The sequence below is a fragment of the Lagenorhynchus albirostris genome, chromosome 4 (genome assembly GCF_949774975.1).
Source record: "Lagenorhynchus albirostris chromosome 4, mLagAlb1.1, whole genome shotgun sequence".
In the NCBI taxonomy this organism is placed as follows: domain Eukaryota; kingdom Metazoa; phylum Chordata; class Mammalia; order Artiodactyla; family Delphinidae; genus Lagenorhynchus; species Lagenorhynchus albirostris.
The window spans coordinates 65,735,998-65,748,997 of record NC_083098.1 but is presented as its reverse complement, the minus strand read 5'-3'; the positions used below and the strand labels follow the sequence as shown (position 1 = coordinate 65,748,997).

General features: G+C 35.9%; 1 protein-coding gene and 1 long non-coding RNA gene across 2 annotated transcripts in view; one reads left to right on the top strand and one right to left on the bottom strand.

Moving 5' to 3' along the window:
* Positions 1-13,000, top strand: part of LOC132519327 (uncharacterized) — an 829,930-nt gene that overhangs the window by 176,718 nt on the left and 640,212 nt on the right. The window lies entirely within an intron of this gene.
* On the bottom strand, positions 7,690-9,321 carry LOC132519326 (importin subunit alpha-1-like). Its single transcript, XM_060147266.1, is given in 3 exon segments — positions 7,690-8,592; positions 8,594-9,138; positions 9,141-9,321. Coding segments are annotated over 3 exon segments (1,587 nt in total). The 3' UTR covers positions 7,690-7,731.

The following is a 13,000-nucleotide window of genomic DNA, read 5'->3' as shown; positions in this document are numbered from 1 at the left end:
TGATTTGCATTTTCTCCCAAATATACTTTCTTTGAAACTTAGATATATTCATGCATGCAGTGAGAGGGGATTCCAATAGAAGAATATAGTCACCAATCATTAGACATGACATGGTCAGATCATATCGTTCCATGTTTTGGCATATAGTAAAATTTATTTAATTGTGATTGTACATAATTTTTTATTATATGTTTGTCAGGGTTTTTGTTTGCAATTTTTTATTTTGCAAACAATTCTGCAACAAAAATGTAAGAACATGACTTTGGTACACACATTAGCTGTGCTGTACACCCAGAAGTACATGTACATACATGTTCAATTGTATTGGGAAATAAAAATTGTTTTCCAAAGTTGTTGCATACACTTTCAGTAGAGTGCATAAAATTTCCATTGCCCTACAAGCTTTTCTGCACTTGATATTATCACCAGCCTCATTTTTCCAACACAATATGTGTAAAATGTTTTTTGACTGCAATTTTAATTTCCATTTTCTAGATTACTCATATGGTCAAGCATGTCATCATAGATTTTTGGATGATATGCTTTTCCTTGTTCAATACAGTCAACTCAAGATTTTTGTTTATATATTTATTTATATATTGAATTGTTTGCTCATTCAAATAATTTGTATAGGCTTTTTACAGTTCTGTATTTAAATTTTATTGCTTATGTATATTGTTAATATACAAATTTTTGAATTGTCATTTCTCCCTCTCTGTAGTATATTTAATAAACACAAATTCTTAATTTCAAGGTAGTATAATTTGTTGGTTTTTTCTTTGCCTAACCGCTTTTGGATCTTTAAGAAAACTTTCTATTTACTAAAATGGTAAAGATTTTCCTCTATATTTTCTTCTAAAGGTTTTCAAAATTTTCCTTCCAAATATAACTACATAATTCATTAGAATTGAAAATTTATGTTATAATGAAGGGTTCATATTTTTTCCCACATGAATAACAAATGGACACAGCACCATTGATTTAATGGGCCACTATTGCCTTGCTAATTTGCAACACCAGATCTCTCTCTATATGAAGTTTCCGTATAAATCTCATTCCAGGGTCTCTATTTGGTGCAACTGGTGAAATTGCCCATTCCTGTACCATTATTATAGTATTTTTATTACTATAAGGAGCCATAATATGAACTAGGACAAATCCTCCCATTTGGTTGTTCAGCAGGTATATCTTGTATATGTTTGGATTCTTTCTCTTTTATATTAATTTTAGATATATGTTATCACATTCCTTGGAAAATTGTGTAGATTTTGACTGTGATTACAATTTGGAGAAACTAATATTTTATTACCTTTAATAACTTTGTATGATTTATATTTTGAATCTTTACATTGTCTTTTTTTCTTATTCTGCTGGTGAGGACTTGTAACTCATTTTTAAAAAGAAATGATGACAAGATGTCAGCAAGAATGATGAAATAAGAGACTTCTGATTTTCTCTCCTCTTACAGACACACTGAATAAACTACTACACAGGGGTCAATTCCCTCTGACCGAAATACGAAAATTAATTGAGTGACTCCTATACATTCAGTGACTGAGAAAATACCCACACTGAAAAGAGTAGGAAAATCTGAGAAACACCCACACCATACAACACAGCCCCTGGTACAGAGTTTTCTATTCAGGATGGAACCCTCAACTCTCAGCTTCTCCCAGAGATGCACATTTAGCACCCCAACTTTTAAGGCTGCTATTTGAGAAACTGGCTCCCAAATTACCCACCTCTGAGAGCTGATGAGTCTCAGCATTTGCAAGTCTCCCGGACCACGTGAAACAAAGAGGCAGCTTTGTTTCACCCCCAACCCAACCCTGACCAGCTCAGAAGGAGCAGGTGAAAACTCAAGGCTCCCATTTTTTCCCTGAATGGGGTTTCACTGCATACTTTCCCAGCTGAGGGTCAAACTTCTAATCAGCTTGCATCTGGGAGCTGACTGGGATACTCTGGGAGCTTGAAAGGGCTTTACTTGCCCTGTCTTCTCCTCCCAGCTTGCTCCAACAATAAAACAGTCTCCAGTTTCTCCCTAGAAGAAAGTGTCCACCATCTTGTGCCCCAATTTCTAAGGCTGCCACTCAAGAGACTGGCTCCTAAATCACCTAGTTCTAGGAGCTGATGGAGTTCTGCAATTTCATGTCCTCAAGAACACAAAGACAAAGGGCAGTTTTATATGGATGCACAACCACCCCAGTGGTTATTCCCTCTGGCTCAGCAAAGAGCTAGTAGGCAAAATAACCAGTTCCCAGTTTCTGCCTGAGAAGAGCTAGACTGCCTATAGAACATCCCAGCTTTCACAGCTGCTGCCTGAAAGGCTTCCAATCAGCCCCTATCTGGGAGCTGACAGGGCAGGCTATTAGAAGTCCTCTGGAAATGGGAATGGGAATGTGGAAATTTCCCCACCTTTGGGTCACTGACTGGACTTGACATATTCTAATCTCCTGGGGGCCACTAAGAACAGAGGTAGGGATTTGGAAAAACACAAAGACTTTAGAGGTGCCAGAATCTCAGACCAGATTGAGGACTTTTCCATCTATATTCATCAGAAATATTGGCCTATAGTTTTCTTTTCTTGTAGTGTCCTCATCTGACTTTGATATCAAGGAAATGCTGGCCTTGTAAAATAAGTTGAGAAATATTCTTCTCTATTCAATTCTTTGGAAGAATTTGAGAAGGATTGACATTAATTTTTCTTTAAAAGTTTGGTAGCATTCTCCAGTGAAGCTATTTGTTTCTGGACTTTTCTTTTTTGGAAAATTTTCTAGTGCTACTTCGATCTTTTTACTTGTCTGTTCAGATTTTCTATTTTATCATGACTCATTATTGGAGGGTTGTATATTTCCAGAAATTTCTTCTAGGTTAGTTGGTATATAATTATTCATAGTAATCTCTTATGATTCTTCATATATCTGTTGTATCAGTTATAATGTCTCCTCTTTCATTTCTGATTTTATTTATTTCAGTGTTTGCTCATTGGTTTTCTTAGTCTAGCTAAAATCTTGACAATTTTGTTTATCTTTTCAAAAAACCAAACTCAGTTTGTTGATTTTTTTCTATTGCCTTTCTACTTTCTATTTTTGCTCATCTTTGTTATTTCTTCATTCTACTAACTTTGGGCTTAGTTTGTTCTTTTTCTAGTTGCTTAGTTTGTTCCTTTTTCTAATTCCTAGTTGGCTTGCTTATTGGAAATCTTTCTTTTTTCTTAATATAGACATTTATTGCCATAAGCTTCACTCATAGAACTGCTGTTGCTGCATTCTATAAGTTTTGGGCTGTTGCATTTCTATTTTTGTTTGTCTCTTTGATTTCTCTTTTGATGTCTTCTTTGACCCATTGTTTGTTCAGGACTCTCAAGTGTCCAGATTTGTCACTGCAGCCCCATGCAACCACCAGAAGCTCTGTTGTTTTCTTTTTCCACCAGCAGTAGTCCTCTGCCTGGACTGAACAAATCACTTTTATATTTTAAGTTGTTTTACTGATTGTTCTCAGTGTAAGGATTAGCCTGCCACAGACTGTCGTATCCTATTTTGAACAAGGAAACTGAAATCTGATTTTCAAAATCAACTCTGATAATAGTTTTCTTTAACTGGAGTGTTAAGACCATTTACATTTATCACATATCTCTCATATGTCAATACGATGAATACAGATTCATTTCTATTTTTTTATATGTTTCTTACCCATTCTGTCTTTAACCACTTTCTTAGATTGTTTTCTAATGCATTCTTTGTTTTCCTTTGTGTTACACTATTTTTTCCTATTCCTTTTTTTGGGGGAATTTTACACATATTTATATTCGTTAATGGTTTATCTTAAAATTTTGGTACTCACATTCAACTTAATAATGTGAATCCTATTTGATAGATTTTCTCAGTTCTGAAGTGATATAATGAACTTTAGATTATTTTGTGTGATTAACACATGCTGTTGTTATTCAGCATGTTTATTTTATATTGATTTATTTATCCCACACATTTGGTATTATTATGCAGTATTGCTGTAAAAAATGATTGTCTCGATTTTCCAAACATTTACTATTTCCTTTGATTACCATTTTTTTCCCTCAGATTTCTTAGATGATTTTTCTTTTTCCTTGAATCTCATCCTTCAGTTTTCTACAGAGATGCTCTGTTGGAACTAACCCAGTATGATACTGTATATCTGGAAATATTTCCCCCTTTTCTTCTCAAGAGAGAGTTTCATTAGGTGTGCAATTGATATCAGTTGTTTGAAGCTATTATTTTGTTGTTTATGCAACCATTGTTACTACTAAGATATCAACTGGCCCTCTATTTTCATTTTTTTCTAAGTAGTCTATCTATCCCATCCAACTCCTCTTTTTCCCTTTTAGGATGCTCTAAAGATACCCTCTTTATCTTTGGTTCTGATTTCACTAAAATATATCTGGCTGGGAATTTCTTTTTACTTATCATCCTTTGGAGTCACTAGGTTAACAGAGTGTGAGAATTGGTGTCATTCAATTATGTATGTCTTGGTCATTTTGTCTTCAAAAATTCACTTTTTGAACTTTAGGATTAGCTTTTTTGAAAATAGTGTGAATTTTTATTTACAATTATAGTTCAGGTTCATTTTAGCAAATTTGTGGTATATGAAAAATTCAGAAAAACACTTTTAAACACAACTCCAAGAAATGATAACATCTTAGTATAAGCAACTATTTTGTTTTTGCTTTACTAAGATATAAAAAGTATACATAGAAAAGTTAATATAAATGAGTTTCATAGACTATTTCTCAAGATAATTAATATTCTTCTACAACATAAATTTGGTGACTCTATGGTATTATATATATAAACCAATTTAACCAATCATCTAGCTTTCAAATATTTAAGTTGTTCCCATCTCTCCATTCTTATGCTCAGTTTTTAGGATATGATAGTGAAATAAATGTGGAAAAATTTTTGTCTGCAGAAACCTTGCAATCTACTTGGTGAAAACAAGCACTAAATAACATAGTAGTAAGTATATAGTATTTTTTTTAATGTGATGAATGTTGAGGAAAAAAACATATGAAGTGGGAAATGTGAATACAGATTATTAGGGCTTGCTGTGTGAAATATTAGCATGTCCAGGAAAGGTTTCTCTGAGAAAGTGTTTTGATTAACATATGAATAAGAAACCAGTCATACAGATACCTGGAAGATCATGCTAGGAAGAGAAAACAGCAAGTACAGAGTCTCAAAGTGGCAACATGCCATGAGTAGGAAGCCAGAATGCTGGATTGAAGGAGGCATTGGAGAGCATGGGATGACATCAGATGGTACCAGAGGGTCAGGTCATGCTGGATTTTAGGGGTCGTAGTGAGGATTTACCTTTTACTGGGAAAGAAATGAGAAGTCTTTGGGGATTCTGAGGAGAGAAGTGGTATGATCTGAATTAATAGTATCATTTTGACTACTTTGTTGAGGATAGACTAAAGAGTGGACAACAGTGAGACCAGTTAGGAGGTTGCTTTAATGTTCTAGGCCAAAGATGATGGACTTATACTGGAGAGGCAGTAGTGGGGATAATTTGGTCCCCAGATCAAATTCTGGAGCAAGACACAAACGGGAGTTACTGGTGGGTTTATTATAAACAACTAAGACTGCAGAAGGAGATATGTTAGGAGAGGGGCAGAGACTATCAGGAGGTCATATTTATAGGTAAATATTGTGAATATTTCTACTCTTTTATTTATAAGTCCCTGAACATGAAATGTATATAAAAATATATGTACATTTTAAATATTTTTCTATCTACTGTCAAATAATTTTCCAGTGTGGTTTTTACTAATTTATGCATTTGAGCAGTGCATGCAACTATTTCCCTTCACACTCTAAAATACTAATATTGCTATTTTTAATTGCTGTAAATATTGATTTAATGTGCTCTTTAATTAGAACAAACTTAATTTAAAACACTTTAGTCAAAATACCACAAGATTTGACTTCTTCCTACTTCCTCTTTTATTCTTTTATATTATTCGCTGTCCATATTTTTAGTCTGTTTCATAAATAGTGGTACTGACATTTGTAATTTCTTGCCCTTAGGACATTTGAATACTCTTACAAGTTTTGGGAATTCCCATTATGCCCCTTGGACATGGCAATCTGAAAGGGGAATGTTCTTCTTATTTTCATTTTTTGCCAGACAAGATATTGGTAGCCTAGGCTTATGTAAGTAGTCTTTCTTGCCAACAACTTAGTTTCTTGATTGAATGACTCCATTGAAAAGAGACAGGAAACTGTAATATTCAAAGGTGTCTAGCAAGGGCAACGACATCCATTGGTAGTGGTGATGCACAGGAGTGGGGAAGTGCCTTGACTGACCGTTCTTAATTATTAATTTCCACAGACATGCTAGATTTGGTCCTATATAAAATCTATTTCTCCAGGCTTTAGTGACCCTTTCTCATCCTCCGTACCTTTAAAATAATTCCACTTTTTTTCTTAATTCTGCCAGAGCTGAATTCTGTTGCTTGTAAGCTAGAACCCTGACGGGAACTGACTACAGTATCCCATTAGGCTCAAAATGGTTCTTGCATATTGCTGTTGTTTGGTACTTTAATGGGGCAAAGCTATTTGTATTCATTAGAAATCCTCTTGGTGAGAGCATTGCATGAACCGTTATGCAATATTTTTGTTAAGCCACTTGGAACTGAGACTGAGACCCTCACTAAATGATTAACATAAGATAAAACAAAAATTATGTTACTCCTAAGAAAGAAAATATGAGACAGAGGGAGAGATTGCTTTCAGTGAGATGGCATAAGGCTATGGAGCTGAACAATTTAATTTTTTCTTATTAAAAACAAAACAAAAGAAAAATTAAATATTAATGTTACTATCAAAATTGGAAATACAGGGCAAGTAGGAGTTGGTACCTATCATAGCAATGTGATTATATAATGACTCAAGATGATTATTCAGAGGTAGACTTATAAGCATATTATTAATAAATACACAAGTAATCCTAAAATAAATTATGAACCCATAATGTATTATATTTAAGTACGACTTTTCAAGATTTTTGTTTTAGTCACTTATACTCTTTGTTACCATAACAATAACTGAAGCATATCAGAATTAAGTCTTTTCTTTTGGTAGGTTATTTTGTTTAGATTCCTTGTGTGCGTTCCACTATCTTTTCAATTATAATTTACTCATTTTGAATTCTTATTTTGAGAGATATATGGCATATGGATAAAAGTTTGGTTAAAAATTGGAATTGGGTGGTATAATCCCTATGGATCAGAGTATAGCATTCTGTTTTCAAAAAAATATTTCCTCTCAGTATAAAAATATCAAATTTTGTATTAATAAGTACTGCTTCAATTGCAAGTGACTGAAACCAACTTTAACTGTGAAAAACAAAAGGAAAAGGGAGGAAAGGGAGATTTATGGTTGGGATACTAGAATATTTCATGAATAAAGGAGAGTTAAGCAAAAAACCTCTGGTCCAGCAAACCTGCAACAGGGAATTTGATAGCCAGAATTAGGGCTAGAGAGCCTTTGTTTGGGTTTTTCCATTGACCTGTGATCTCTACTCCTTGCTGCAGATCTGTTTAATTTTACTTTATTTCTATACATTGGCTTCCTATATGTGAAGAAAATTGAGCTAAACTTTGGCTGGTGATATTCAGAGATTTAGACAGTTTAAGAAACAAACTTCTACCAGACATAGTACACAACAAACAACTTTATGCCTCAGATGTACAACCTAAAAGTTGAAGGTCCCAGCAGTGCCATCCTGAACTTGGAATGTATACCCTTCAGAGGTAGTTTCTGGCACAACATTTTGATCTTCCTCTTCCTCCACAGAGAAATACTTCTCAATCAAGTTTAATGAAGCTTTGTACACAGACTCATTTTCATGGTTTTGTAGAGCTTCAATTTTGTCCAAACCTCCACATTCTTCAATCCTTATACTAAGTTTCTCAGTTTCACCTAGTTTCTCAGCAGTCTGAGAGATATTTGAGATGGCATCCAGAATAACCAGAATAATTTTAGTGTCTTTTGTAGTTAGGAGGTTTATCAACGGTTCTATTATGCCACAATGAACAAGGTATACGATCTGCTCAACTGTTCCACCCCTTGTGTAGTTGGTCACAGCCCATACAGCTTCCTTTTGTGTCCTAAAGTCGGCCTTAGAGAGAACGCCAACAAGGAATGGGACTAATCCATGATTTACAACTTGATGTATCTGGTCCTGGTGGCCAGCTGTGATGTTTGACATTGTCCACGTAGCTTCCTTCTGAATATTAGTTTTGGAGTTTGTTAGCAGGCTGGGAAAGATGGCAAGTACTCCTGCATCTATTACATCCTGAGTCTGTTCATCTGTCCCAGTGACAATATTCCCTATGGCTCTTAGCACAAGAGTCACAATTGGCAATTCAGTAGCACCTGAAAGCTTCACAAGTTGGGGTACAACCCCAGTTTTCACAACCATTTCAATCCATTCATTTGGACCATCGGTAAGGTAGGAAATAGCCCAGCAGGCACCAGCTAAAATTTCTGGATCATCGTGATGCAGGAGACGAACTAAAGTAGGAAGAATTTGCTCAACAACATCTAAGGCGGGGTGCAGGATTCTTGTTGCGACAAAGATTTGAAAGTGTCCAGGTAAGATTATGTAAGTAACCACAGGCTAAAAATGACAAGTCAGGAACCGCCAAAAGTGCCAACAGTGGGTCAACTGCACCGTGCTTGATAACCAAGTCTTGGAAGACCGAGCCATCACCTGCAATGTTTCCTAGAGCCCATACAGCTTGTTCACTGATGTGAACGTGGGGAGATGCCAACAGGGAAATGAATGCTGGGATAGCACCTCCATCTACCACAGCCTTGGTCTGTTCTGATGTCGCAGAAGCAATGTTAGTGAGGGCCCAAGCAGATTCAAACTGAATGGGACTACGATCAGCTCTGCCCAAGAAGGACACAAATTTTGGAATCAAACCAGCCCAGATTATGCTGACTATAGGGGGCTGTTTTTCCCTGGAAAGCATTTTCCTAGCAGCTTGAGTAGCTTGGAGCTGGCTTTCCAAATTGTTGCTATTTATGCCTTTGACAATGTCATCAACAGACCAATTTACAGTGCCCTAGTTGTTGCGGTTTTCCTGCAGTGGAAAGCAGCATCATCTGGAAAAGAGCTGACATTTCTCCTTTTCAGCATCTGGTCACCCTTCTTAGCTTTCCTGAGCTCCACATTAACTTCTATTCGGCGCCGCCTCATTTCTGGACTGTCTTTCCCCTTGTTCTTGGATCTTTTAAGGCGGGCAGATGGTGAATTACCATTCTCATTGGTTGACATCGTTAGGAGACAAAGGGAGAAAGCTACACAGCCTGCTCAAGTTTCCACAGGAGGTGGTGCAGAGCGCACAGGCTACGGATCAACTGTGCTCAAATCATCCACCATGGTCGGCCTGAGGACAGTGTCTTGGCTATTTTAAATAGTGCTGCTATGAATACTGAGGTTCATATATCTTTTCAAATTATGGTTTTCTCTGGATATATTCCCAGGAGTGGGATTGCTGGATCATATGGCAGTTCAATTTTTACTGTTTTAAGGAACCTCCATACTGTTCTCCCTGATGGTTGTACCAATTTTCATTCCCACCAACAATGTAGGAGGGCTCCCTTTGCTCAACACCCTCTCCAGCATTTATTCTTTGTAGACTTTTTGATGATGGCCGTTCTGACCAGTGTGAATACCTCATTGTAGTTTTGATTTGCATTTCTCAGATAATTAGTGATGCTGAGCATTTTTCATGTGCTTTTTAGTTATCTGTATGTCTTCTTTGGAGAAATGTCCATTTAGATCTTCTGTCCGTTTATAGGTTGGGTTGCTTGGTTTTTTTGACATACAGCTGCATGAGCTGTTTATATATTTTGGAAATTTATCCCTTGTTGGTCACTTTGTTTGCAAATATTTTCTCCCATTCTGTGTGTTGTCTTTTCATTTTGTTTATGATTTCCTTTGCTATGCAGAAGCTTTTAAATTTATTTAGGTCCCATTTGTTCATTTTTGTTTTTATTTTCATTACTCTAGGAGGTGGATCAAAAAAGATAATGCTGTGATTTATGTCAAAGAGTGTTCTGCCTGAGTTTTTCTCTAAGAGTTTATAATGTCTGGCCTTATATTTAGGTCTTTGGTCCATTTCAAGTATATTTTTGTGCATGGTGTTAGTGTTCTAATTTTAATTTTTTACATGTAGCTGTCCAGTTTTCCCAGCACCGCTTACTGAAGATACTCTCTTTTCTCCATTGTGTATTCTTGCCTCCTTTGTTGTAGATTAATTGAACATAGAAAGGAAAAATATATTCTAATATTCAACAAAAGAAATACTCATTTTACATTTCAACAGAAAGTCATCCGTATTTTTTAGTTAATGAGTAAAACCATTTGCATATGTAAACTTCTTCACATTTTTTTAACATCTTTATTGGAGTATAATTGCTTTAAAATGGTATGTTAGTTTCTGCTTTATAACAAAGTGAATCAGCTATACATATACATATATCCCCATATCTCCTCCCTCTAGCGTCTCCGTCCACCCTCCCTATCCCACACCTCTACGTGGTCACAAAGCACCTAGCTGATCTCCCTGTGCTATGCGGCTGCTTCCCAGTAGCTATCTATTTTACGTTTGGTAGTGTATATATGTCCATGCCACTCTCTCACTTTGTCCCAGCTTACACTTCCCCTTCCCCGTATCCTCAAGTCCATTCTCTAGTAGGTCTGCGTCTTTATTCCCGTATTGCCCCTAGGTTCTTCATGACCATTTTTTCATTTTTTTAGATTCCACATATATATGTTAGCATACGGTATTTGTTTTTCTCTTTCTGACTTACTTCACTCTGAATGACAGTCTCTAGGTCCATCCACCTCACTACAAATAACTCAGTTTCGTTCCTTTTTATGGCTGAGTAATATTCCATTGTATATATGTGCCACATCTTCTTTATCCATTCATCTGTTGATGGACATTTAGGTTGTTTCCATGTCCTGGCTACTGTAAATAGAGCTGCAATGAACATGGTAGTACATGACTCTTTTTGAATTATGGTTTTCTCAGGGTATGTGCCCAGTAGTGGGATTGCTAGGTCGTATGGTAGTTCTATTTTTAGTATTTTAATGAACCTCCATACTGTTATGCATAGTGGCTGTATCAATTTACATTCCCAACAATAGTGCAAGAGGGATCCCTTTTCTCCACACCCTCTGCAGCATTTATTGTTTGTACATTTTTTGATGATGGCCATTCTGACCAGTGTGAGATAATACCTCATTGTAGTTTTAATTTGCATTTCTCTAATGATTAATGATGTTGAGCATTCTTTCATGTGTTTGCTGGCAATCTGTATATCTTCTTTGGAGAAATGTCTATTTAGGTCTTCTGCCCATTTTTGGATTAGGTTGTTTGTTTTTTTGATATTGAGCTGCATGAGCTGCTTGTAAATTTTGGAGATTAATCCTTTGTCAGTTGCTTTGTTTGCAAATATTTTCTCCCATTCTGAGGGTTGTCTTTTTGTCTTGTTTATGGTTTGCTTTGCTGTGCAAAAGCTTTTGAGTTTCATTAGGTCCCATTTGTTTATTTTTGTTTTTATTTCCATTTCTCGAAGAGGTGGCTGAAAAAGGATCTTGCTGTGATTTATGTCATAGAATGTTCTGCCTATGTTTTCCTCTAAGAGTTTGATGGTGTCTGGCCTTACATTTAGGTCTTTAATCCATTTTGAGTTTATTTTTGTGTATGGTATTAGGGAGTGTTCTAATTTCATTCTTTTACATGTAGCTGTCCAGTTTTCCCAGCACCACTTATTGAAGAAGCTGTCTTTTCTCCATTGTATATTCTTGCCTCCTTTATCAAAGATGAGGTGACCATGTGTGCGTGGGGTTATCTCTTGGCTTTCTATCCTGTTCCATTGATATATATTTCTGTTTCTGTTCCAATGTCTTGATTACTGTAGCTTTGTAGTATAGTCTAAAGTCTGGCAACCTGATTCCTCCAGCACTGTTTTTCGTTCTCAAGATTGCTTTGGCTATTTGGGGTCCTTTGTGTACCATACAAATTGTGAAAATTTTTGTGCTAGTTCTGTGAAAAATGTCAGTGGTAGTTTGATAGGGATTGCATTGAATCTGTAGATTGCTTTGGGTAGGAGAGTCATTTTCACAATGTTGATTCTTCCAACCCAAGAACATGGTATATCTCTCCATCTATTTATATCACCTTTAATTTCTTTCATCAGTGTCTTATAATTTTCTGCATACAGGTATTTAGTCTCCTTAGGTAGGTTTATTCCTAGATATTTTATTCCTTCTGTTGCAATGGTAAATTTGAGTGTTTTCTTAATTTCACTTTCAGATTTTTCATCATTAGTGTATAGGAATGCAAGAGATTTCTGTGCATTAATTTTGTATCCTGCTACATTACCAAATTCATTGATTAGCTCTAGTAGTTTTCTGGTAGCATCTTTAGGATTCTCTACGTATAGTATCATGTCATCTGCAAACAGTGACAGCTTTACTTTTTCTTTTCCAATTTGGATCCCTTTTATTTCTTTTTCTTCTCTGATTGTTGTGGCTAAAACTTCCAAAACTGTGTTGAATAATAGCGGTGACAGTGGGCAACCTTGTATTGTCCCTGATCTTAGTGGAAATGGTTTCAGTTTTTCACCATTGAGGACGATGTTGGCTGTGGGTTTGTCATATATGACCTTTATTATGTTGAGGAAAGTTCCTTCTATGCCTACTTTCTGCAGGATTTTTATCATAAATGGGTGTTGAATTTTGTCAAAAGCTTTCTCTGCATCTCTAGAGATGAGCATATGGTTTTTCTCCTTCAATTTGTTAATAGCATATATCACATTGATGGACTTGCATATATTGAAGAATCCTTGCATTCCTGGAATAAACCCCACTTGATCATAGTGTATGATCCTTTTAATGTGCTGTTGGATACTGTTTGCTAGTATTTTGTTGAGGATTTTTG